The sequence below is a fragment of the Salvia hispanica genome, chromosome 1 (assembly GCF_029641045.1).
Source record: "Salvia hispanica isolate PSC_SH4W2 chromosome 1, Shi_PSC_v1, whole genome shotgun sequence".
NCBI classification, from domain to species: domain Eukaryota; kingdom Viridiplantae; phylum Streptophyta; class Magnoliopsida; order Lamiales; family Lamiaceae; genus Salvia; species Salvia hispanica.
In genome coordinates, this window is record NC_142692.1 from 29,804,373 (window position 1) to 29,831,766 (window position 27,394).

The 27,394-nt window shown below is 34.5% G+C and overlaps 3 protein-coding genes and 1 pseudogene across 4 annotated transcripts; 2 read left to right on the forward strand and 2 right to left on the reverse strand.

Moving 5' to 3' along the window:
• The first annotated feature begins 5,729 nt into the window (after nucleotides 1-5,729).
• Nucleotides 5,730-6,977, forward strand: LOC125218782 (putative F-box protein At4g22030 pseudogene; annotated as a pseudogene).
• LOC125218781 (protein transport Sec1a-like) lies at nucleotides 6,959-13,818 on the reverse strand. Of its 2 annotated transcripts, none has more exons than XM_089062667.1 (22): nucleotides 13,676-13,818; nucleotides 13,434-13,492; nucleotides 12,684-12,765; nucleotides 12,267-12,345; nucleotides 11,823-11,873; nucleotides 11,632-11,728; nucleotides 11,520-11,552; nucleotides 11,226-11,354; nucleotides 10,564-10,755; nucleotides 10,387-10,470; nucleotides 10,218-10,316; nucleotides 10,034-10,104; nucleotides 9,457-9,553; nucleotides 9,244-9,369; nucleotides 9,060-9,155; nucleotides 8,446-8,562; nucleotides 8,269-8,346; nucleotides 7,936-8,153; nucleotides 7,731-7,815; nucleotides 7,579-7,668; nucleotides 7,328-7,383; nucleotides 6,959-7,234 (listed from the first exon to the last, which is right to left on the reverse strand). In XM_089062667.1, exons 1-21 carry the CDS (start codon nucleotides 13,719-13,721, stop codon nucleotides 7,330-7,332), a joined length of 1,983 nt encoding a protein of 660 aa, XP_088918793.1. In that variant the 5' UTR covers nucleotides 13,722-13,818; the 3' UTR covers nucleotides 6,959-7,234; nucleotides 7,328-7,329. The 2 variants fall into 2 exon arrangements, with proteins under 2 accessions (XP_088918793.1, XP_088918792.1); XM_089062666.1 differs by having other exon boundaries at nucleotides 8,269-8,349.
• Nucleotides 13,819-14,959: 1,141 nt separating this feature from the next.
• Nucleotides 14,960-17,070, forward strand: CRR4 (Pentatricopeptide repeat (PPR) superfamily protein). The gene has a single exon (XM_048119549.2). The coding sequence runs from the start codon at nucleotides 15,040-15,042 to the stop codon at nucleotides 16,918-16,920; it is 1,881 nt and encodes a 626-aa protein (XP_047975506.1). The 5' UTR covers nucleotides 14,960-15,039; the 3' UTR covers nucleotides 16,921-17,070.
• A 286-nt stretch (nucleotides 17,071-17,356) lies between these two features.
• LOC125217940 (protein CLAVATA3 INSENSITIVE RECEPTOR KINASE 6-like) lies at nucleotides 17,357-20,566 on the reverse strand. The gene is made up of 4 exons (XM_048119524.2): nucleotides 19,819-20,566; nucleotides 19,076-19,336; nucleotides 18,139-18,987; nucleotides 17,357-18,033 (listed from the first exon to the last, which is right to left on the reverse strand). The coding sequence occupies exons 1-4, from the start codon at nucleotides 20,264-20,266 to the stop codon at nucleotides 17,549-17,551; spliced, it is 2,043 nt and encodes a 680-aa protein (XP_047975481.1). The 5' UTR covers nucleotides 20,267-20,566; the 3' UTR covers nucleotides 17,357-17,548.
• Between the last annotated feature and the right edge of the window lie 6,828 nt (nucleotides 20,567-27,394).

Genomic DNA, 27,394 nt, shown 5'->3' on the forward strand with positions numbered 1-27,394 from the left:
GCCTCTCTCTCCACCGCCGCACACCCCTTCAAGAATCAAATTTCATCCACAGTGCGTCAAGAATCACCACGACCCAGACGAAATCAAGTCCAAATGCAATCTTCTCCAGCTGAGCCGTACTGAACTTGGCCGTGCTCCCAAAACACACATACACCATCAACACTGTAATGAAGAGCAAAAGAGAGCCTATGTTCCAAGCCCTTCTCCCTCCTGTAATGATCAGCCTAGTCGGCCTCGAGCTCGCACAAGCTTTCACCACGACGTCCTAGCTTCTCACATCATTTCCTGCATCCTCTTGAAGAAATCGTCGGCATCCTCATTTCTGCCAAAATTTCTCTTCCACGTGTGAAAAGAAAATGCCTTGCCTTTTTGAATTTTTTTAATAGCATTTGTTGTCATATGAATGAACAAGCATGAAAATGAAGTACTACTATAAAGTAAGATGATAGATTTGAGAATAAAATTAGAAAAAAGGTAACGGTGTTAATGAGAATGTAACATAATGTATTATATTCAAATTTTGTCAAACATTTTGTATGATTTATGTTAACTTTAAATTTTTTGTACTAAATTGAAACATTGAGCAAACTTTTTGTAGGTATGGTGCAATTTGATAGTAGTTGGCGACTATCTTTAATTAATGCAACGTTAATACTATAATTTAATTTTGTCCCTATGATGTTGTTCAACCTTCCAATTTTTAATTCAATAGATGACATTTAGATTTAGTTTTTGTATTAAGAATGTGGTCTCACCCTAATACAATCACATATAAGTGGCCGAGATTTATGGAAAATGCGGATCATTGCAGTTTCATTTTTTAAATCGAAAGATGACATTTATGATTCATAAATATACGATAAAATTTTCAAAAGTAATGCAAGCACTATGATTAAATAAGAGAAGAAATGTAAAAATAAAGAATATAAAAGAAAAAATGACCAATTTTAATGAACCGCGTTGTTTGGATTATTGTTAAAAGACAACAATTTGTGCATAGATGAGACAATTGAGAAAATTTGAAACTTTCGTGATTTAATATTCCAATTTTAAAATTCATAGGACGAACCAGAATTTGATCAAATTTTATTATTTAAATGAATATTAACTATTTTGTTTTTCTAATAAGATAAGTTTTATTTCCACTAACAACACTTCAATCATTACACTTTTGCATTAACACCTAATATTGTTAACTAAAAAGAGCTATCATAAGTTAATCATATATGGATTATCATATATTAATAATTATTCATAGCAATCAAACGTCATATAATAAGACTATTTTTATGGGTATAAGTACTAGTACTATATATGTCTGTTATTAATTGTCTAATTTAAAATTGATATGAATTTTAGAATTAAAGGGACGTGAATGAAAAAAATATAAAATATAAATTGTACATTTATATACTTCTATTATTTTTATAATGAAATGTGAGACTTATTTTCTAAATTTAGTAAGATTGCATTTAATAACAACGAATTACCATGATGAGTGGTTTATTTTCTCTTCGGACCGGGTGGAAGCCCCGTTCCGTCCAAAACGTCCAAATACGATTTGCTTAGGTGCTATCACTATTCGTAAATATGATGATATATTTAAAAATACAGATTAGCATTATTAATTGAAAAAAATATTATTCCATATTAGAAGTTCTCTTTTCTGTGTTATCTCATATTATTGTCCTTGGTTTCCATAGCTGGGGAAACGTAGTCTGATTAAGTTGAAATAAAGAAAGTGTTCTACTGTGTTCATAGCAAGAATATTGACAAATAGTAACAGTTAAAAGTTGTTTATATTTAAACAGAGCAACCAGTCCGTCTAGCTCGGTAGAGCGCAAGGCTCTTAACCTTGTGGTCGTGGGTTCGAACCCCACGGTGGGCGAGATTTTTTTTTTTTTATATTTTTGTTTTATTTTTCAAAATACTGTAAATCAAACATTAACCAAAACTCAATTAATAATTTGTGTACTAAGTACTATAGCTTAAAGAATACTCCTATATTTATATATTCAATAAATGCACACAATCGAAAATTAAAATACATTAATATTATGCAGTAGCACCAAACATATTTTAAAAACACATTTAAATATACATAATTACATAAAAACATATTACTGCAACGTATAAAATAGCTAAAATTCAAAACTTGAAAATTGTGTATTGTTCCACAAATAAGTGCATATCGAAGTTTCAAATGGACATATATTGTTGAGTCATATTGAGTTATTCTTAAATTTAGACATATCGAAATATACGTGTAATAATTATATCACACAACACTTATGAATCCTAATACTGGTCCTACAACTATTGCGGAACATGCCTCTTATAGCAAATGCACGTTCTACATCTTTTCCACATGTCTCTTGTTTCATTGCAAAATATTTTGTCTTATAGCACGAGGCTCTTGAATGGTTTGCACAATTATAGACCATTTTAGGTATATACCATCAACTAAGTACTACTCGTATTATATTCTTTGTCTTGAATAACACAATGAACTAGACGAGCAAAACCTTGTGTGAGATTATAGAAAAAATGAGATGTAACTAACACATTGATATCGTTGTTGTTGACGGACAATCTAAAATAAGTTTGACTTGTCCAAATATCATAATCGGCTACAATTTTGAAAACAATTGCAGAATATATTTATCGGATTATTTGATGTATTTTTATTTGGTTGTTGTAATTTAATTATTTGTCTTATGTTTTTATTTCATGTACTTTTGACTTGTTATTTTTTATTTTTAGGATTTATGCATTGAGTATATTATTATTATTATTATTATTATTATTATTATTATTATTATTATTATTATTATTATTATTATTATTATTATTATTATTATTATTATTATTATTAATGTTATTCTAATTAGTGTTGTAAAGTAAATTAAATTTATTAGTCCATGATACAAATGAGGTAATTTAATTAACTAACACCAATTTATTGGAATATATGTTTAATGTATTTTAAATTTTAAGTTGTGTAACTTTTATTGAATAAATAATATAGTTAATCTACTTATAAGTAAATCTTTTATTTAATTTATATAAACTATTGATAAAAGTTATGAGATTAAATGTAATTTTTTTTAAAAATATAGATATAGTTGAAAAGGTAAAAAAAGTAAATATTGATATTTTTTCGGTTTTGAGATTGGTGTAAATTATTAAAATAAAATTATTATTTATTGTGGTATTAATTAAAAGTTAAATTTAGATATATAATGTAAATGGTTGGAAAATGCCTTCCGTCCGCAATGTAAAACCTATCTTGATTGTCGATCACTCGTTAAGAGAAATACCCTTATATAGGGTTGTCAAAATGGATATCGGCAATTGGATACCTGAAATATCGGGTAATTGGATACCCGATACCCGATTTTTTTGGGTTTTGGGATCGGGTACGGGTATAGGATTTTTGGATTATTGGGTATCGGGTTACCCGATACCTGATCGGATACACCCAAATTATTCGAATTATACGATTTAAAAAAAAAATTAAAGTTAATAAATTTTGATCTATTTATTATTTAAAATATTAAATGTACTCCCGAAATCCTTAGTAGTTTTTTTTTATCTTAAACTCGAACCTCTTCAAGTTTATATCAAATTCGAACTACAAGTTTGTATTTCTAAAATTTTGTAGTTAATTTTCTTTAAAAAAATTAAAAATAAATAAATTAAATTCACGATCGGGACTGGGTAGAGAAAATTCTTTTTTTGTTCTAGGACACTTTAAGCATTCCATGAAAGGTGTATTTTGTTATTTAGTTCCCACAAAGGGAGTGACGCATGACGGACATGCATTTTTAGACTTAGACGCATCTCAGTCATGCGTCGATAAAAAAACGTGTTTTTTATAAAAGACGCATGAGCCACATGCGTCTTTTAAAGAGACGCATGAGGCTCATGCGTCTCTCAACGAAATTAAACAACCTTGCACAGACCAGAACAGATCACGTAAGAAAAAGAAGCAGCGAGTCTTGGACGATTACTTGAAAAATGCATGATGCTTATGCGTATTTAAAAAAAATTGTTTTTTGAAGAGACGCATGAAGAAGATGCGTCTTACGGTAAAAACGCATGTTCGTCATGCGTTTCATTAACAGAAACGCATGTCTGTCATGCGTCACTCCCTTTGTGGGAACTAAATAACAAAATACACCTTTTATGGAATGTTTAAAGTGCCCTAGAACAAAAAAAGAATTTTCTCAGACGAGATACCCGAGTCGGGTATCTGGGTACCCAAAATCATTTTCGGATCGGGTATCGAGTATTAGATTTTAGAAAATTTAGGATCGGATACCTGAAATTTTCAGATCGGGTATCTGTGGGTATCCGATTTGACAGGCCTACTTATATACTATCATTGACTCATGGCTCTTACTATTACCGTGTGATCGTTGAACAATGTTTTGGTCTTATTACAATATTGTAAACCATCTATAGTTGAATAAGACAACAATACTTAAATTACCTAATTGTGATACCAAACACCCCTCTACCCTGTACTCCCTCATTTTCCGATTATACGATTTGAGAGCCAACAACTGATTATTTAATTTAAAAAAGGGTCACTCGGAGAAGCGGTTTTGGTGAGGTTTCCCTTCTCCATATTTATTTTTAGACTTTGTAATATAGGGTAATCACTATTTAAATGCATGATTAGATTAAAAAAATAGGGTTATCTTTAAGAGTGATTTATTTCACTAAAAAGATAATTTAGTCTACGATATGAAGAGTGAACCAAAATGTCATAGTGAACTAATCCTTCATGCAGTAAATACTTCACTATAATGGTGTTTTGATTGACTCCGTGTTTTCAAATTCTTATCATGAACTGAAATGCCTGCACAATGAACTAAATCGTTTTGATAATTTAGTTATACATTTAAAATTATGTTGCACTGTCATATAAGTTGAAAATTTTGTATTTATGTATAATTAAGGTGAGAATACTGTTATTTGTAATCGTTGTTTTTGTAAAATAACCTTAAATTTAAATTGGTCAACACAAATAATTTGGCACGAATTTATTTATTTTTTGATAAATATAATTTTTATAATTCACATCATTAACATAAGACTTGACCATATTGTTATAAGTTCCGAACATCAATTACAGTCTCACTAGATCAACATATATGCATATGTCACGATTTGAAAGTACACATTACATGTTTATTGTCATGGTTTATTTTCAAACGAGGTGATAACGTTAAATTCACGTTGGTAATTGAATTAATTTTCACCAATCTTAACAAGTGGTAGTACTAGTTTGTAACATAAATTAAGAGAAAAAGCCAAGCTGGATGGTGAAGACACGACAATAATTATTGACTTGGCATAAGGCTATGACTATGATTAGCTTCATTGTCAATTTCCAATTAGTAATACTCCTACTTTTTTGCGGTATATGATGAACTCCCCTCAAACTAAAATACCAACGTAAACTCCATAATTGAAAATTTGAAATTGAGGTATGAGACAAACAGTCGCAATCATTAACCGATTCAAATTTCAATCGTTGAAATGTTCCATTCAAACAATTTCAGTCCACTTGGTCAACACCATCTCATACGGTCAACACTGTCTACACTCTATAAGAGTATAAGTAGCACAAAGGAGCAAACGATTCCAACATTCAATCTTCAGAATATATACACCACATTCACAATTATTCACAATACCTACTTTGAAAGGGAGGGAAGATGTGAGCCTTGAGAGCATCAAACTCATCAATCCTGCATTCCTCTACCACTTCCAATCGAAGAGGAATTACCATGAATCTCCAAAACAGAATCTCCAAAATCTCTCTTCCACACATCGAAAACAACTCTACTTTTCAACAAATGGAAAAGCAGCTCAGTCCCAATGTGGAAGCGTTCATTGAAAGCGACGACCCAATGGTGAAAGTCAAGCTTTACGCGATACTGGAAGCCGTTGCAGACAGAGTTGAAATGCACAAAAACATCGGAGACCAGAGAAAAGAGTGGAACGGTCTTCTTCTCCAATCAATCAACGCTCTCACTCTCGCCGCCGCTACCATGGTGGGCATACGCAGATACCACCGCCATCACGTTATCTTCGACAGTGATGTACGTAGCAGCGACAGGGATGCTTTCGATAGTGAACAAGATCCAACCATCACAGCTAGCAGAAGAGCAACGCAACGCAACGAGGCTATTCAAACAGCTTCAAAATCAAATCCACACCATTCTATCTGTTGGAAATCCAACTTCCGTTCATGTTAAGGAAATGATGGACAAAGTCTTGGCGCTCGATAAGGCCTTCCCGCTCCCTCTCCTTGGCGGCGCCATTTTCGATAAATTCCCAGACACTGTTGAGCCCGCGGTGTGGTGGCCTCAAAACAGAAGAAAACAGTTGAAAACGAGCCAAGCCAGCAACGGGTGGAATGGTAAGTTGGAGAAAGAAATGAGAGAAATAGTTAATGTGATGAAGCAAAAAGACGAGGAAGATTACTTGAAGTTAGCTGGAAAAGCACTAAAGTTGAACAAAGTTTTAGCAATGAGCGCTCCTGCGCTGACAGGTTTAGCCGCGGTTGGTTCCACCCTACATTCCCACGGTGGCTGGGCTGCGGCCTTGGCTGTTGGAGGCGGCGCCTTGGCCACTGTTGCCAACTCACTAGAGCACGGGGGCCAAGTGGGGATGGTGTTTGAGATGTATAGAAGCAATGCCGGATTCTTTAAACTCATGGAAGAATCAATACAATCCAACATAGGGGGAGATGATTTGGAGAGAATAGAAAACGGAGAAATGGTGGAGATGAAGGTTGCTCTGCAGTTGGGAAGGAGTTTATCAGACCTCAGAAATCTGGCGGAGGATTCTTCCATCAAAGGGAAAGCCATTGATGAGTTTGCAAGCAAGCTTTTCTGATCATGCTAAACACTCTTGTAATGCAAAATACAACACATGAAATTATACCATTCTATGTCCAACTCTGGTTTCATGAAAAAAACAAGTTGGAAATTATAACCAAATTTAGATATATAATGTAAATGGTTGGAAATTGAATTGAATAAAAAATGACTAATACTACTAGTTTATTATGTTAATTAAAAATACATGTCACATGCTGAAAAATCATTCCCCAAAAACTAATTTAAAACAGTCCGGTTACAGTGAGTGCAATACAAAATGCGGATATCCAGTTGCTCATTCTTTTTTCAAGTTCCTGGATTTGTTCAGATCTCATCTGATTCAAATATACATAGAGGTAAATTGGATGAAAAAATGAATTAAATAGGACTATTTTGTAGATTATACTTGTACAATGATCCCAAAATACCTTCATATCTTAAGATCACTAATTGAAACCTCCTTATTTGATAAGAGCTTAAGTTTCTGCATGAAATGAGACAAGACAACAAGTTGAAGTTAAAAAGACATGAAGGTACTTACATGTGTGAAGACACTAAAATGAAATGTGAAGAACATCACGTAACATCTATAACTGGTCGTGTGTAAATAAATCTGTAGACATATATAGATAGTAGGAAGAGGGGGATGATTATGAGAGGGAGGGAATCTGTTGTTTACCTCAATATACTGAGCTGGATCATCAAAGCTAGTGGCACCAAGGATTACTTCCCTCCTTAATTTCGCGGTAAGCTTATGGCAAATCCGAAGCTACAGAGAACACCAATGATTAAGTTTCAGATCTAAGTTCTGGAAATGGAACAGATTTTTACCTCGGATCTAGTTGCCCCGCCGATTATGAAAACAAAAATGCGCTGCCCCATCTTCTTGACGGGTACTGTGTTTAAGACCAAATCGCTGGACAAATATGCTATCATAAGTTGTGCAGTGCAGGATAAGTGATGATCGAAGTAAACAAGCAATCAAAACATTCATATGAAAACCAACAAAATATGATATAAAGAAAAGAGTGGTTACTTTGAACTTCCATCATCAGAGAAGCGTGACCTGGCCCATGTCGCAGTACGTCTTGATCTCATAGAATGTGGAGTGGTTGATTGACCTTCTCTAATTGATTCAACCTGCGCCCTTCCGTTAGTCCTTTGTGACGTAGTACTAAAAGAGTCTTTGGGATTGTTCATGCAATGGTACTCGTCTTTTGGCAGTTCTCCTTTATTTAGCTTTTCAATTAACTCCTGAGAGAAATAACAAAGTTAATATATAATCAAACCTATCTAGATGGACTTTTCCAAATATATGGTTCCTTGTAGCGACTAAACAAATATCAGAAGCTTTGCAGTTCAACCAAACCTCTATCACGGGATAAAACCGAAATAGGTCCCATATCGATTCCTCTCCTGTTCGATCCTTTCTTACCATGGATTTCCTCTGCTAAGAAAAAAACATTATAAACTGTTAGTACATCTTAACATTTATCCAAAATTGATTCCAATGTCATAAAAATTGTAGTCCAGGAAACAAATTCACCTTTTCTGAATCAAACATTAGCGAAAAGGTCCCTTTAGAAACATTTCTTGAATCATATCCACTAATCAATTTCATATTTTTCACAGCTTTCATGTCCGTATTAGATAATCTTGCCAACTGAAGAAGCACGAATAACCAGATCAGAATCTTGAAAGCATAATTTTATAAGATCAGCTTGCTCAATTGAATGACCTTGTATATATAAACATTTGAACATGCCAAAATCAAAGTAAGAAAATCTGTACTCTGGTTAACTATATTTCTCTAAACATGATGAGCTAATGATGCTAACTTATAGATATTAGTTCAAGGTGCATTGGAAAAAAATACTTATTGTATCTATTCTTTTGTCAAACTATTGGAATGCAATATCAAACAGCATTACAGCCCTCGTTCGTGGTGCTAAATTACAAAATGCTATTTTCACTGTTAGTTAAGGTAACTCTTTGAACTCCAGGATTATGTGTATGTCAATTAAAATTAAACACTTGATTCCTGTGCAGAATAATAAGAAATGGGAGTGGGGAACATTTTAAAACAATCCCTATATGTTTCATGCTCAGATTGGATCCATGTAAGAAATGTACAAGGAGGGTGGAGAGAAACTTGGAAACCTGCATGAGTTTTAATGCTTTGTCCCCCTCAAAATGTTCAGGATAAACAGCAGCATAGATCATCATAAGGCGCAATATGTTCTGGCTTCTTTCTTCCTGGATGGTATAAGGAAAGTTCATCTCATAGAAGAACCAAGAATACAATAGCCAGAAAAATTTCAAAATGCAGTAATTAAGATAGAACCTGGTTCTTTCTCAGAAAATTTATAACTTCTTTTGTTCCTGCATCACCAAATACAAGGTCCTGCTCAAGTTGTCCAAGTTCTCGTAGACCCATATCTCTGATAATTTTGTTAAGTTTTCCTGCAATCTGAATTCCAGAGCGAGATGGAGTATATTAAGTTCTTGAGACTTGCACTGATTGATGATCATTAGATATTATGGAAGAATAAACAACCTCAACATGGACAGAGAGTTTCTCCATCTGTTCATTATATTGTGGCAAAGCTTGAACCATTTTCTGAAGGTCTCTTGTGGAAAGCTGACTACCATCTCTACATAAAATTAGATGATAATATAAGAAACTGATGAGGAAACAGAATCAATTTTCAAATTTTACTCTGTTCATGTGAATATTTTTACGCATAATCCTATTCTAATTTGTTCTAGAACTCAGTTATAAAATATGCAAATCGTGATGCCACACATCACATTTTTCTATCTTTGTAAAATGAGCCACCGCAAAGAGTGAAAGCAGGAAGGAATCATACTCAAAATCCAAACTCGTACTGTCAATTTCTGGTCCTCATTGGAGATATAATCCCACAGGAAGAAAGTTTGTTAATGTGCCTAATAATTAACCTTGGTATAGTTCACAATGTGCTTTCACTGCATCCAGCCTATTGAATTACAATTTCCCTAATTATTATAGAGAAAGGAGCAATGTGCTCGTGCTTTGATGTGCGGACTATTTGGCAAGAAACATTGTAAAGACTCATAGTAGATCTACCACACGTGCTTTCATAATCACAAACCTCCGTTGCAGTTGTGCTGCTTTATTGTTGGAAACAAAATTTGTCATCCTTTCATGCAATCGTTCACTTGCCTGGAAATCGTAGGGTTAGAACCATCAATAAATGACATGCCAGGATCTCATAAACTATAAGTCTTTCAATAGATGCATGCGCATGGCAAAAAAACCCATGCAAGAGTATACACCTCTGCTATATGAGTATGCCGGAGCTCAAGCCAGACGGGATCCTGATCTTCCAGTAAGACTTCCTTCTTTTCAGACGTATCACCTGATTTGCTAGGAACCTGAAATACATTCAGCGTTTCCAGAAGAGTTTGCAAATTTATCATATAGCATATGGATAGCAACAGCTACCTCAGGCACATATCTGTTCCCATCCAGATTTAAAAGATCGTGACACATTGCATCATATGTCCATTCATGAATGATTGGAGCAACCTGAAAAATGCAAACATACCTTAAAATCTATAAGAATCAAAACAAATGAACTGATGAATTAGCTTCCAGTTACTATTAGAATGTTTAAAACACCTGATCGACTGATCTGTCTACTATTAGTAATTCACATGTTTCTTTTTGCGGGAAGTCAGGAATCGAAGATTTATATGTTGTAACAATGTTCCAAACTTCTGCAGCAAGTTTCGTTGTAACCAAGTCACCGAATGTAGTCACAGTGGTACCATCAAGCCCCTTGGCTGCTCTATAATGTACAATAGGACATTCCTGTTGTTGGTAAACATGCTGTATTAGGATATAAAATGAAGTAAACTTTTAGTAGCATAGAATGCTGATCCAAAATAAAGAAGATTCTGTGAAAAAATCATGAAAACAAAATGTCCCAGAAATACACAATGCAATCCATGCTACTTTAATTAATTGTAATAGATAAATATATGGAAGAGTATTCTTTTTTTACCAACCGAATCTTACGGAATGCATCATATCAATATAATAATATCAGACATCTAGAAATCCGATACATTCAAGTCAGTCGGTAATAGTAACAATTTCTTAAAAAAAACTGTAACATCTACTCATTCTTTGGTTATTGGAAAACAACAGAAATTAGCTCCAAAATGAGACAAAAAAGAGGTACATAAAAACTTTTTGGACTAATAGTTCTTACATTTTTGAGAAGACTAGGGAATAGATTGAAGCATATGGGTATGCCATAAAATATGAACTTTCGATACCTTCAATGAAGCAAAAACAGTAGCAATTCTTGTAGCCATTTCATTCAAGTATGCATCAAATCTGCGAGAATTTCCAGCATCATCACTGAAGAGTTCTTCAAGTGCTTTATCATGATCTGTGATGAACCCCTGGCAATAAATTTTATACAGGAAACGTAAGAAGAACTGTACTACTAATGTTAAGAGAATAGAATCCCCATGAACATGTCACTGCACAAATTTAGTGTCTGATCAGTGGGATAAGCAAGCCTGGTACATTATATATGTGGTTAAAAGAAAATAAATAATGGTTACCTGATTGTCTACACTGAAGTACTCCAAATTCATCTGCAGCTTGAAAGACCCATGCATAAATAATGGAGTAATATATAAGGCACTTACAGTTAATACTGATTGCTTTGCTAACCTCTCTTAATGCAGCAATACGTGGTACTACACTGGAATCGTTCTTTATGTGAGCCAAAAGGTGCTTTGGTACTGGTGAACTGAAGTATACATATGCTCTGCAGCAACAAGAACACCACGAGAAGATACAACCCAGTCAGATGAGATGAATTAGATTGGCAGGGGAATATACATATTATATATGTGACATACTTCCTGTATAAAGGTTCTCTTCCTGACATGTCAGACAACAACATAATGATGCTGAAATAAATAGAAAGATATGTTAGATCTGATAATGTATTTAGTTGAACAGAGTAAAACTTACAGGTTCCAGCCAACAAGCCAAAGTGATAACATGTGATAGAACAGAAATGATCTGATACTTCTCTCTCTCTCTCTCTACATACCCATCTATGTATCTATCTAGTCAGGAAAAATCATACAAACTATGTAAAGAGAATGTAAAGCATTCTGTTATAAAGTAGTATTCATTGAGTTGTTTCAAACAAGAGTTAATTGTGTACCATTGGAAGTGTTGAAAACTAGTTATAAAATTGTCAAATGTAGACATTATAAGTGAGACACATATTACTTACATTTAATTCTAAAAATTTTAATTACAAACATCAAGAAAAATATCAAATGATAACATACTTTTCCTTGGAAGGTTGAATAAAATATATAGCATCCCTTGAAGGAAATGGTTGTCTTCTTTTATAAAGGTCTTCCACCACTGGTAAAAGGAGTAGATAGATCATTATTAAGATTAAGCTAAAAACTGTACAGATGTTTGTATAAAAGTATCTTATCAAAAGTGTGCATATTACTTCACTACTCACTCAATAAAACTACTACTAGTATATTACATCAGGACTGTGGTATCCTGAGGTATGAAGAACTTAAAACTTGAAAATACAGCTCTCTGGAATAAAATCAAGGTCTTGTTACAAAAGTAAATTCCATAATTTGGAGTATAGAAATTCTTATAAGAAATCGTATATACATAAAAATTTCTTACTAGTGAAGAGCAAATACAGTTGCAAAGAATTCAGAATTTTCAGAAAGTCTTACATAAAATTCCTTGCTCATTGATATCAGACATTTTGCACAAGCATGACGTCACTTTTACTGTAACTTTATCCATGATGAGAACCTATGGAAAACCAGGTAGCTAAGACAAGTATATTGCAAAAAAATAGAGAGGAAGATAGGAAAGATAGAACAACACTGTATATCAGAATAACATATTGATCAAATAATATAATTTTTTATATACTAGAACCATTTCAGGGGACTTCACTAAGCAACCATGATATATTAACTTTATTTCTAAATGCTTCATGAAGCTTTCTGCGGCAAACTAAACTTACTTCATGCAGCTGAGTGACAGATTGGAGTATAACCACTTCAGAAACTATAGCAGTGTCTTGAGAAAAGCTAAGTTCTCAACAAGGACTAACTACACAAATACTTATATAACAACATATGCTTCCTATAACAGAGCATCAATTGATCTTCTTCCAACTTGTCCCATAAGAATCAGGCTAGATAAGTTGGTAGTGTTTGTTTGTTCACGCTATTCTGCTATGTCTAATTCCCTTTCCCTAGAAGAAAGAATTGAGATTAACTTGTTATGAGCAAGATAATTATGGATTTCTTGTGAACATGATGTCATGATTTATTTTGTAGCTGGATTAACAGAGCCTTGAAAATGCTATGTAGGTTGTAAATAAATGAAACGAATGAAATCAAACTGATAAGTGGAGTATGAATTAACAGCAAATAAAGAGATAGTAGTAATTCATAATGAGCGAGAAATACCTTCCATGATGATCTCGAATCTCCTGATTTAGAAGTTTGAAGCATTTCATATAACAATCCTAGAAGATTAAGTGAGCGATCAATCCAAATACTAGACAGAGAGAAAAAAACATGATCTCATTCTCGTCTATGAACAAGACAATAAAGAATTTCAACATTCAAATAATCCAGGAGCGACAATTTTGAATGAACTGAGAGCCAAACATCTGGTTTCAGTTTGGCGGGAGAGTTGTTAGACTTACTATCGCGGCTGATTTGGCGGAAGGTCTTCGGATCGGAAACCAGCATGCTTGGTAGCTGCACCGGCGGTGATGAAATCAACGGTCAACTTTTGAATAATGCAATGCGTGCGTTTTACAAGGGAAGGTGGTCGTTTGTGGGGGCGCATTACATTCCAATGTTGATATTCTTTCATAATTTCATTTTCTTTCTTCTACAAGTACAAAGATTGTTGTCAATCCCAAAGTTGTTGTACCTTTTTTTATTCGTATTTGTATTATTGGGTTTAATATATTCATATCTAAGCTTCAAAATTGGGTTTCTGTATTTGCCTCCAAAAAAAATTTGGTCATACATATTAAGTTTATAGCTTCAAATAGTATGTTGTGGACTTTGGTCCATAATTAATAGTTCTGCGACCACACATGATTTTAGAAGGTTTTATTTTGTGTGTTAAATAGAAAGAGAAAATATTATTTTTATATTCATGTGAGGGAGAACTTTTTCCAAAAATAGAAATGTGACATCTTTTGTGGGACAAACTAAAAAAATACTGCTAATTTTAAAAAAAATAGTTAAATAGACTAAAATAGTTTGTATATTCTTAAAAACGGAAGGAAAGAGTAACAAATACTCCCTCCGTCTCACATTAAGAGTCACTTTTTGCCATAAAAGTCCGTCCCAGTTTAAGAGTCACTTTTAGAATTTTCCATACTTGGTCATACAATTTTACCTCATTCTTCATCAAAATTACATAAAAATGTCATTATCTACATTAAAATAAATCAAAACAAAAATCAAAAGTCAAAAGGGATCCACCTTCAACCAACTCCACCATCTCACTTCATTTATTACACACTTAAACTCTTTCTTAAAATTCGAGCCATAATAATAAGTGACTCTATGGGACGGGAGTAAAAGAATTAAAAGATCCTAGTGCATATCCTAATCCAACTAATGGAGAGAAGGGGGAAATATTGGAGACAAAATTAATCAGCCCTAAACCTGTTATATGGTCGTACATAACATACATGACTGAATTAATGCATACATGAATCATATCCAGATTTTAATTTGTAAAGTAATACACAAATAAAATATTAAGTATATCACATTTTAATTCAATTTATTTATATTAATCAATTTAAAGTAAATTGGTGTCGTTGCCTACTCTTTAACAATTATTTAAGACAAAGATTAACCTTCTCAAATTTATACATATGGTATCTCAAAATCAAATAAAGAATAATGATTAAACCTTTTTTTTCTAAGATTCCTTTAAAACAGTTGAACATGATATGGAAGTCAATGACATTTCACCCCAAACCATTTGTATGGAGAGTATGTAATTCTGGCAACAAAATATCAAGAATTCAATCACCAACCGATGCTGCTCTCTGCAACTTCAGCTAACCCATGGAATCCCCCCTCTCCCGCATTTGACATTGCTTCGAAATGTAAAACCCGGACAGAAATTAACCAAATCCATGCAAATCTGATCACTACAGGCCATATCCACAACCCTTCTCTCACCTCAAAGATTATTCTCGATTTCGCCTTTTCTCCACACAAACCGAGTCTCGATTTTGCCAGAAATCTTTTCTTCAGTTTCAATTACAGAGACCCATTTCTATGGAACGCAATTATCAAGTCGTACTCGCACGGAGACGAGCCGGAGAGTGCATTCCAGTTGTTTGTGCTAATGCTTGTGAGAGATATATTGCCGGATGAGTATTCCTTCTCGTTGGTGCTAAAATCTTGCTCTAGGTTGAGTTTATTGAGCAGAGGAATCCAGATTCATGGGCTGATGTTGAAACTCGGGTTCGGGTCTGATTTATTCCTGCACAACTGTTTGATTTCCATGTATGTTAAATGTGGGATTGTTCAATTGGGGAGGCAGGTTTTCGATAGGATGTTAAAGGATTCCTTTTCGTACAATCTGATGATTGATGGATATGTGAAGCGCGGGATGGTGAGTTCTGCGAGAGAACTGTTTGATGCAATGCCACCGGAGATGAAAACTTTGGTTTCTTGGAACACTATGATTAGTGGCTACTTGAAAAGGGAGAATGGATTTGAGAGTGCTAAGGAATTGTTTGATAAAATGCCGCAGAGGGACTTGGTTTCTTGGAATCTCTTGATTGATTGCTCCGCGAAGAGTGGAAAGATGGAGATTGCTAGTGACTTGTTTGATCGAATGCCGAAAAGGGATGTTGTGAGCTGGGCTAGTATGATTGATGGCTATGCTAAACTAGGAGATGTGGATGCTGCAAGAGGCTATTTTGATGCCATGCCTCGACGTGATGTGGTTTCCTGCAATGCGATGATGGCTGGTTATGTTAGTAATGGATGCTATGATGAGGCACTAAAACTGTTCGGTGACATGTTAGGGAGGGCTTCTGATTTGGCTCCGGATAGTGTTACTCTGTTGGCTGCTCTTTCAGCAGCAACACAGTTGGGCTGCATCGATCAAGGCATGGCAATTCAAGGATACATGGAGGAAAATGGGTTCACCACGTGTGGAAAACTAGGTGTTGCTTTAGTTGACATGTATGCAAAGTGTGGGAGCATAGAGCAAGCCATTGATGTGTTTGAGGGCATCCAAGAGAAAACCATTGATCATTGGAATGCCATGATTGGTGGCTTGGCCATTCACGGGCTAGGCGATTTAGCTTTTGACTTATTCATTGAGATGGAGAGGCTCTCTCTCGAACCAGATGACATTACATTCGTTGCAGTTCTCCATGCTTGTGGTCATTCCGGGATGATGAAGGAAGGCATGATTTGCTTCGAGGTTATGAGACGACTGCACAAGATGGTGCCGAAGGTGCAGCACTACGGCTGTATGGTCGACATACTTAGCCGAGCGGGGCACATAGAAGAGGCTGCAAAGTTTGTTGAGCAAATGCCTATTCAGCCAAATGATGTGGTTTTGAGGACTTTGCTAAGCGCTTGTTCAACTTATGAGAACTTGGACATTGGGGAGCCCCTTGCCAAGCATCTGATCAGGCTAGATTCAAACGATGCAAGTTCATACGTGCTTTTGTCGAATATGTATGCTCATTTTGGGCTTTGGGACTTTGTTAGAAAGGTTAGAACATTGATGAAACAGAGGGAGGTAAACAAGGTTCCTGGCTGCAGCTGGCTCGAGCTCGAGGGCACGATGCACGAGTTCTTCGTTGGTAGCACATTTGATCACAAGGCAATCGGTCTTGAATTAGATGGTAGCTCCTCTGCAATAAGCATGGACAGAGCCAGATTGAGTTGATGGTATGTTTCTTGTATATTCATGTAACATTTCAATAATACTAGTTTGTAAATTGGCATGTTAATATTTAAACAGCAAATTTTAGAGAATCTCTTTACTGTAGACATCTGTTGGTTGGGGTCTCTTATTGGGGAGATTGATCTTTTTAAATCTGCAGTGTGCCATCTATTTTTATTCTAAAAGCAATGAAAAAGCGTGCCAAGCTGAGAGTAAAATATACAATAGGACAAACTCACAAGAAACAAAGACAAAAATGCAGAGACACTACTATGATAATGGGTCACCTTGGATTCCATTTCTTGACATTGTTTAAAACACAACCTATCTCACCACCTAAATCATGCCATGTTTAGTAGCTCAAACTCTTCTTTCCTTGAAATAACTCAATAGCCTTTCAACTTGAAGTCTTGAAATCAAAATTAGACTGCAAATGATATTTGATTCACAATTAAGAGGCAATTAGTTGCATTAGCTAATCTTACAAGAGTAAGATGAGTAAAAAAAAGTAGAGAACAATAAGATCAGTGATGCAAGTTAACTAAACTGGTTTAGATACATCTCATGTGAGACGCAACACAAGCAATTGCAGACTCGGCCATGAGTCGAATTTAGTAGATTTATACCACACTCAGCAAGAGCTCGAAGGGATGTCGTTTAGCTCTTGCATCACGGCTCCAATGTCAGGCCTGTGGTTGGGAGACTCGTGGGTGCAGAGAAGAGCGACTTCCCCTAGCCTGGCGGCCTCGGACTCTTTAAACTTTCCTGCAAGATTTGCATCGATGAAATCTTCAAATCTTGAGATCTCTGCCCCGTGGCAGTTCAGCTGCGTGATTCTACTTTTGCCGGACAGGATTTGGAATATGATCATCCCAAAGGCGTATACATCACTCTTCTCAGTGAACCTCCCTGTGGTGGTGTACTCCGGAGCAAGATACCCCATTGCAGCACTACCCTTGAGAGTCGAGAACACTATGTCGTCTGCCAACAGCTTGTGAAGGCCGGAGTCTGAGAGCAATGGGTTGTAGTGTTGGTCGATCAGCACCTTCTCCGCTGATATGTTGCTGTGCACCAATGTAGGTTTGTTATTCTGGTTTTTGTGCAAGTACTCAATGCCTGCAGATATCAATAACATCATCTTCAACAACGCGACACTCGATGATTAATCGAAGCATAGTATGCAAATATAGCAAGAAACAAGTTCAAGGTAAACTGACTGACCTTTGGCAATTCCTTTGATTATATATTTCCTGGTTGGCCAATCAAGAGCCTTCCCTGTAGTCGTGTTGAAGTAATGCAGCAAGCTCCCATTTGACACATAGTCATACACGAGGAAGCACTCTCCTCTGCCCTTGGAGCAGCAGAAGCCTCTTAATCTCAAGAGGTTCTCGTGTTTCAGCGAGGTAAGCAGCTTCAGTCCCTTGAGAAACTCGGCTTCATCAGACTTGCAGCTTATCTTCGAGATGCACTTGATTGCAACTGTCGATCCATCCCTCAGTGTCCCCTTGTAGACAGCCGAGAAGCTGCTCTTTCCCAGCAAGTTCATCTCCGAGAAGTGTTGTGTCGCAGACTCAACTTCGTCCAGGTTGAACATATAGCTCTCGAGCATCTCCTGCGAGAAGCTGCTCATATCTTGGTGCTTCGCCAGAGGATCCCAACCGTTTGAATAATCCAGGCTCATGAGAGGCGAGCCACTTCTCATGCAAACCTCCTTCACCTGGTCAGTGCTCAAACGAGCAACACCAGAATCAAATGCACTTCCGATTATCTGCTTCTGCCTGCGATACCATGAAAATGAGAACAGCCCCGCCACAGCAATGGCAACAATGAGACAAACCACTCCAACCACAGCAGCAGATTGAGATTTCCTCGACTGATGCCCTCCGTTGTGTTGGACATTGGCTGATTCTGGGATGTCCTTCGAAGGTAGATGACTCGAGGCAGCTCCAAAAGGCTCCGGCTGATTGGAGTTTTGAGCAGAAGCAGTGCAGATTCCAAGAGAAGGAAAACTGATCCCACACAATTGTGCATTGTTTGCATACTGGAAACCTTCATCCAGTCTCTTCAAGGCTGAGATTTGTTACACCACAAAAACAGATTGATAATGTTATGAAATCGAAAACAAGAAAGATAATGGCACGAAGGAATGGTTGGTTACCTAGAGGCACATTGCCAGAGAGAGTATTGTTTCGGATGTCAAGAACTTTGAGCAAGGGCAGAACAGCCACTTTCAGCGGGATCGAACCAAAGAGGCTATTGAAACTCAAGTCCAACCTATTTAACATCGTCAGATCCCCCAAACTGGCAGGAATTGCACCACTCAACTGGTTGGACTGTAGAGCTAGAACACTGAGTTTCTTCAGAGAGCCAAGCCGTGTTGGAATACTGCCAGTTAACTTGTTATAACAGAGTTGCAACACTGCAAGAAGTAGAGAAACCACCATCAATGAGTAAGTTCATTATTCTTCATCACTCCCTATTAGATGTTTGATAATTGGTTCAGATCCCCCCTCCCCCACAGAGAATAGCACAAATCTATTGCAAAGATGCAATAAAACTTATGTGAAGCAAATGCCAATGCATATTCATGTTTTGAAACACAAGTATATAACTGAAAGATAAATCTGAAGCAAAGTTATACTACGTACTAACTTTTTAGCTTTCTTGGTGCATTAGAAAGAAATGGCGGTCAACAACTTCCGATCAAATCATGTTTTACTTTTCTTTAACCATTACTATTAACAGTGTCCTATTTTCTAGAACAAAATCACATCTTTCTTCCAAGCTCAAACCCTCATCTCACCACCAATAAGGTGATAAAATGCAAGAAAAATGGATTCTTCTTAATATTTGTAGTTTCCACTGAGGTTTTATAATCGTGAAGTACAAGAGAAAACTGACCTTGAAGATTAGACATATCACCAATCTGAGGAGGAATATCACCAGAGAGATCATTGACATTGAGGTACAGATCTGAGAGGTTGGTCAAATTAGCAAGTTCAGTAGGTACAACCCCATGAAGCTTGTTGAAGTGCAGGTACAAGCCAATCAAACTCTTGAGTTGACCAATCTCAGGTGGGATTGTTCCAGATAGCCCTCTTCCTTGCAAGGTGATGTTGACCACTTGGCCATGTTTATTGCAGGCAACCCCTTCAAAAGAGGCATTGCTGCATGGGTCAGTAGCATTGGGTGACCATGATGACAGAATGAGGCCTTGAGGGTCTAGTGCAGATTTGATGGTCATGAGGAGAGAGAGAGGGGTGGTTGTTGTTGTTGTTGAGGGTTGAGAGAGAGAGTGGAATGGTAGGAGCAGTGTGAGGAAGAGTGTGAAAAGGGGGAGGAAAGCCATTTTTGGGCTTCCAAGCAAAATGTGTAGTGGGAAAGTTAGTTTGGAAGAAAGCTAAGCTCTGTGACCTGTGTTGTTTGCTAAACCAAAGTAGTGACCAATGCTAAACCAAAGTAGTGAGCAAAGTTCGCTTTTTTATGAATTGGGGATTTTGCTAAAGTTTGCTTCTTTTTGGTGGAAACAAATGGAGTTGCAGAGGTCTCGCCCTCCCTCTCCTCTCCTCTCGCCTTGGGGTTGAAGAAGTGGAGTGGGCAGAGATACTTGTCGGTGTTTACTGTTGGGACAAATTTGAATTTGCGGTGACCGGGAAGACCGGTAGCACTCACATTTGACTTGTATTTTTACTGTGATCTACTCCTACTTGTACTACAGTACTTACATGTTTATTTTTTCGTTGAATGGAATTGGGAGAAATTAATATGGACACTTTTGTACTCCAAATGCCCCACTTTGATAATTTCTTTTCCTCTTTAATCTTTTCTTCCCTTCACTATCTCACGAGTCACATCACTTTTCTATAAACGATTGATATAATCCGCTAATTAAATAAAAACAAGGAAACAAACAATTACTACTTGATTAAAATTCATACTCCTACAAAATCTCCTTTTCCTTTGAAATTCTAGTTTTATTTTTTTATTTAGTTCAGTTTGATTATTGTTAATGCAAAATTCAATAACATGTTGAGATATATGGATTTGTCTGACATCTATAATTAAATTCCGATGTCCAGTCTAATTTACGATTAATACATATACCATGTCACAGTAGGGCGTTTGAAAAATGTCCATGAATATCAAAGTGGTTTCTTTTTATTTTGACCAAAAATTATTTGAGTTTTTAATTACTCCTAGCTGTGTTGAGAGAAACATGTAGCGTAAGATTCTGCAAATTTATTTCGGATATCTTTCGTATTATTTGAATCTTGTAGGGTGTAGCTATTCAAGAAAGGCGATAAATGTGCGTTTCATTATTCATGTATACAATTCCTTGTTCATCACCAACTAACCTCAAATGGTATGCCATTAATTTCTAGGATTCTCATATTCATAGACATTTTGAGAAAATATCATGTAGGAGTACTATATATCTCTATATAATGGGAAGATATTTTTCTGAACATGATAATTTAGAAAATTGAAAATAAAATAGAATACATGGTGACATTAGATACGAATATATATGGTAGTGATAAAATAAACTATAAATATCGTACAAACTCCAAATTATAATCTGGATTGTTAAAAAATATTAACATATGATAAAATAACAGCAAAAAAAATGTCAACACAACATCAACCGTTGAAATTGTATTGATATTTTTTGTTGCTATTAGTATTATGTTATCTGTTGATATTTTCTAACTGTTCAAATTATAATTTGAAATTTGTACAATATTTAGAATTTGCATTTGATTATGTAAGACACCAAAAACCACCCTAGATGGAAAAAGTAATTTTTCCGGTGCGAGAAATGTTGAAATTGGAATTTTCATTGGTCATCTCAAAGTTATCAATGAAATTAATTAAAATAAATAATTGTAAATATATATATGACCAAAACAGTATTAGAAATTAATATGATAAGAATAATGTGGGTGAAACTATGGAAGAAATCGAACTTAAATCGGTGTATGCATAGAGAGTCTATTGTAAGGGCATTTTTTTGTCTTTTCACTTCATAGAACTTGAACACCTTCTAGAAGTGCATGCCATGGATGATTTGTCTTCAATTTAGTTGTTGAGTGTGGATGTGAATAATGGTAGGAATAGTGAAGAATAATCTAGAATAGTTAAAAATGATTTACATGGTGCCACTTGGCACTTTGTTATTTAATAAAATAAAAAAAATAATACCTAAAGCCTAGTATAAATTGCTTTCCAATTACCATTCCCCTAATTTCTTAATCACTGATAGGACCGACTATTGTTGTATATTTTAGTATAATTGGATTAACTTGATTGATCGATATTATCATAACGATACATCATATAAGTATGGAGGGTGCGGAGTGCACACTTATTTGAATTCGTTATGATATTAGGGGCGAAGCCCCTGAACAGCTGGGAAATTGCTGTATAAGAAATTCATTCGAAAATGTAATTTCGGAAAAGTAAAAGGACCAATTTGCAATTTCGAAAACCTTTAAAATTATGTTATTTTCGGTTAGGAAATGAACAGACGCGTCTGTTCATGTTTATAAACCGATCCGATCGTTATTTATGGTTCTGATCATCTTCAACAATTGGAATTCGAAAAAGTTCAAAACAATCTTCTGAATTTTATCCGATCGAATAGTTTGGTAGAACCGCCAAATTGATTTGATCTGACAGTGTTTATCACGACTTTCCCCTACAGCTATGGCGGTGGAGACTCCATGCTTTATTTTCTTCAAATTTCTTAGACTTAGTCGTTCAATCGTCAAGTAATCCGTAACCGGATAGGAAAAAGATCAGCGAAAGAATAAACGACTAATAGAAGGTATGGAAATAAACGCCGTCCAAATAGCATGCTCAGCACTTAAATGGCCTAATTCTCTTATGTGCTTTAATGTGATTATTATGTGACATATTGTCTTGGTAAATTATGAGTAATTATGTGATAAAAGACTTATGAAGTTTAATATGAGAATATGATGAACTGTTGAATGAGTTGGTAATGAAATATGCAAAGGGAAGAATCGATTGTGACTGTAGATAAATGTGGAAATGAGCATTGAGGTGAATATGATAAATTATTTATGCTGATGAGATGTATACAAATATGATTACATGTGTGATGATGTCTGATCTATGTATCTGTGATAAGGTCTGATTTGTCTGTATGTGTTATGTTGGATATAAGTATTGATATGAAAATAAGTGTATTTGATTGTGTTTACGCCCCGTGCTTGAGTGTATTCTGTGGGTACAATTGGCATGCCATAGGACAGCAGCACTACATTATCTGGGATCACTCGTCTTCTGGATACCGAAGCGAGGATCGTTCTGCTCTGTCTGATATCTAATATCTGATTATCTGTCTGGACCCTAAATGGGTGGTCTGTGCGGAGTCCTCTTGAGGACAAAATCCGTGTCTGCATCTGATTCTGAGATTCTGATTCTGGATTCTGATTCTATTTCTGATGTGGTCCGTGTACTTGTCCGTCACTAAGCACTTAATGGGGCTATATGTGTTTGATTATGTGAAATATTGGTGATCTATATACGTGTTAGTGTATGAATAATAATTGGTGATATGCATTTTACTTTGTATTCTATCATATTGGTTTACGAAGTGATACATGATTATAAATCTGGTAAATTCCATGAGATAGATAATGATGAATGTTGATATGTTCTAGTTGTTATTACTCATTGTTGATATCCTAAATTATGTTTGAAACTAATGAAATGATAATAATGTAATAGAGGTGGTAATAATTGGTAAATAAAACAATAATAAGAAGTGATAGAATTTTAAGTTGTATGATTATTACTTGAAGAGAATTTGGCTAAAGTGTTGAGTGTGCTACAGGTTAGTTGGAAATGGAGAGTACCAGTCGATGTTGGTTCATGTCTGTCTCAGCGCTGCATCTTTGGCGGGTCACTAAGATTATTTAGTAATAGATGTTTCAAATTGTTAGTAGTGACATATTAACACTAGATATTATGCGAAGTTACTTCCGCTGTAATTATAAAAATAATTATTGATTTAAAGATTTGGATTTGAATGATTCAGAAAATGAAAATTTTAAATTGTCATACTTTACGGTACCGGAATTGTGACATCGCTTATTCGACTGGCGGACAATCGGATTGGGGGTGTTACATATTACATTCATATCTACGTACCTAAAAATATGTACAAATAATTTTGTAAGCACGAGGAGATGTCAATAGTCTGAATTTAAAAACATAGTACTGAAATTATTGTTAATTCAAAGTATATTTGAGTCCATAAAAATGAATATCATTATCATATGATAATAATCAATCATGTTGGATTTTATTTAGTTGATGAAAGTGATGTTTTTGAGCCTTTTAATTATCAATAAATCTATGTGACCAAATTTTGTACGACCAAATTCTTGTTTATTTGACAAAAAAATAGGTTTGTTTATGAATTTAATTAAAATATTAGATACATATATAGTACATGGAAAGTGCATAATATTGTGGTTATATATTTATGATTTTTTATAATTTTTTTATTTTTTTAGAATTATATATGTAACTAGTGCCTACTTTAATTCAAATTTTAAAAATAATAGAAAGAAAATTCAAATATAAATATAAAAAATGAGGTTAAAGGCTAATAAGTCTTTTTAACTTATCCACTTACTATATTTATAATTTTAATATATAACTAATACATCAAATTATTAATATAACTTTATTTTGGTCGTACAAAATTTGGTTGTTTATCATTGCTCAGTTAATTATTCTTCCCAAGGTAAAAAGTGGAGTAACCTGTAACCCTCTAGCCAAAAACACGAGATATCTTAGTAATCACATTCACATCCATCTAAGTCTAAACAACGTTTAACTCAACCATGGATCTCACGCCTTATTTTTTAATCATTATTCATTAGATGTGAATAAAAAAAATACGAATTTTATTTATATTAAAAAAATAATTTTTATGTCCTAGAAAATACTGTATGTCGTATAGGAGTACATACTTCATTCATCCTACTACAAACGAGGTGTTTCTTTTGAGTATATGATTTTAATAAATACTAGTACTCCGTATTTAGAGAGTTAGGTAAAGAGAAAATAAAGTATAAGAAATCAATAAATGTCACAAATGATAAGACGGGATGGAATACTTTTTTTTTATTTGCCACAAAAGACATTACATTTTTATTTAAAAAAATATAATTCTAGACTCAAGTACTTTTTATCTCCCTTCATTATTTCTCAAATTATATTTGTTCTCTCTATATCTCCCGTCAAATACTTTATGTTATCTACCTATACTAAGTAATATCTCCTGCAATGCCCATACACTAGGTCATGCACCTTGTTCCTCCATTGTTTATGTCCTAATAATTCGGGCCTCCTTAAATATGTTAACCTTGTTGACAAGTCATATATAAAATATATGTAGTACTCCTACTATATTAAGCTCGTGAACATGTAGGTAAAATATAAAATATTAATTATAACTCGATACAAATGTTGAATGTGATAACACATATTCATTCTCACGTACACATCAAAATATAAATGTGGTAGTGACATTTTTCAACAAACAGCTAGACAACAAATAAAGAGATCCAAAATGCGAAATAAAGATCCACAACAAACTATTTTATTAATATCGACAAAAGCACTGATTGGCTAATTTTCTTGCAAGTATATAATATCATTTAAAAATATGTCGTATTGTTAATAATACAACATATATAATGTTATTTACACGATTATAACAGACAACATGATTCAATTCCAATCTATATATTAAGAGAGAATAACTGTTATCATTTCGTAGTTAACACTCGAATCTAATTTTATTTGATCAATTTCCTAAATATACACACATCATAATTTTCATAATGTCATTAATTTCATCCCTTATAATTTGGAATTTGAAATTGATTATTCACACATATACCATTTGACACAATACATTTTTGATAAAATCTTAGCAACTAAAAGCATATATGATGATAAATGAATGTTAGTGTATACACCCAATGCAATGTGCAAATGTGCAATTTACATATATGTTGGATGTTATCCTAAATTTATTAGTAAATACTGACATACATAGAAAGTAGATGAATTTTTAAATTTGGGGTCCTATTGTTAGATATTAGTCCTTATCATGTTCAACTTTGTGTGACCTTTGAGGCAGAAAAGATCTTTGCAACCATATTGTATATTATAACACTTTGAGAAAATAATTGTTGTTCTCACGAGTTGTCCAACTCCAGCCATCTCCATCATAGTACCACAGAAACTTAAAAACATTTCCTCAACCTCATCAGTTGCACTTTCACTTTTACTAGTTGATACTTTTTCATTATCCATATTAAATGTTCTTTTCAAGGATATTATTAAATGAAGAATGTGATAGAATTTTATTTTCTTCTCAATTCTGTACCAAAACGGCTATACAGTTTTATATTATTCTCCATAAAACAAGCTCTCAATTTCAGGTACCGCTTTTGTAATTTCCTATTGTGCAACAGCTTACAGATTTGGTTGATTTTTTATTATCTGGATAAGTTTTTTTTTTTTTGTTATCCTTTACTACTTCTTAAATATAATTGTCAGTTTCATTGTTATATTTGGGTAGGAGGCACCCATTATATATCTTCTTCTATGTTCAGTACTTTAGTAGGCAACACTCAATATATGTGGTTTGCATTTTATGTTTGGGTCTGCGACACTCATAAATTGTTTTTAAATTCTATCAAAGCTTTGTATGTTTGACTTAGAGATGCGATGAAGTCATTACTTTCTAATTGATGAATATGGACATATAACGACCTTACGATTTGACTCTTTAATCCTGTTTTCTTTTTTCTATTCTGATGTTGTTACATTTTTATAATCGTTTATTTGAATTGTTTCTGCAATGCTAGTTGATATTTTATTTTGGATTGGGCGTTTTGTACCAAATAAAAAAAAAACCTCGATGGTTGATTAAAAGAGTGTATGTCCCCCTCTCATCATTAAATGATCAAGGAAGAATCACAAGACTCACATTCCTTTGTCGATTCTGGTTTTATATTTTGTACTGGAATTAATCTTTTTAACCCTATTCTCACCTTTTGATTGTAAAAAGAGCTTTGTTGCTTAAAAATATACTCCTGATTCTGTAACTTGGATAAATACATACAACCAAATCCAGACAAATTTCTACTTTGGAGTAAATAAAATAAACATAAGTGGTAGGGTACCAGTTTACATGAATTGGAGGCATATTCAATTTGAGTCAAATGTGGTTTGCATAGGAGACAGAGCTGGGCTCTGAAGCGGTACTATTACAGCTGTGTAAGAAGCGGAATATGGCAGAAATAATGTGTGTCCACTTATTTTATGTGTCACATTTTGAATGATAATTGAGAGTGGAGTTTAGTACTATGCAGTAAAATGAATCCAAACCTTTTGATTGAATGAAACAAGCTATTCAAAGAAG

Excerpts from the sequence above, each read along its gene's own strand:
- LOC125218781 (XM_089062666.1), bottom strand. The coding sequence starts at position 13,721 with ATGCTGGTTTCCGATCCGAAGACCTTCCGCCAAATCAGCCGCGATA. Across the intron at positions 12,346-12,683 it reads CAATGAGCAAGGAATTTTAT|TGGTGGAAGACCTTTATAAA; the intron begins GTAAGACTTTCT and ends TCCTTTTACCAG. Across the intron at positions 10,756-11,225 it reads CTGTTTTTGCTTCATTGAAG|GAATGTCCTATTGTACATTA; the intron begins GTATCGAAAGTT and ends TACCAACAACAG.
- CRR4 (XM_048119549.2), top strand. The coding sequence starts at position 15,040 with ATGCTGCTCTCTGCAACTTCAGCTAACCCATGGAATCCCCCCTCTCCC.
- LOC125217940 (XM_048119524.2), bottom strand. The coding sequence starts at position 20,266 with ATGGCTTTCCTCCCCCTTTTCACACTCTTCCTCACACTGCTCCTACCA. Across the intron at positions 19,337-19,818 it reads TGATATGTCTAATCTTCAAG|TGTTGCAACTCTGTTATAAC; the intron begins GTCAGTTTTCTC and ends TACTTCTTGCAG. Across the intron at positions 18,034-18,138 it reads AATCAAAGGAATTGCCAAAG|GCATTGAGTACTTGCACAAA; the intron begins GTCAGTCAGTTT and ends TGATATCTGCAG.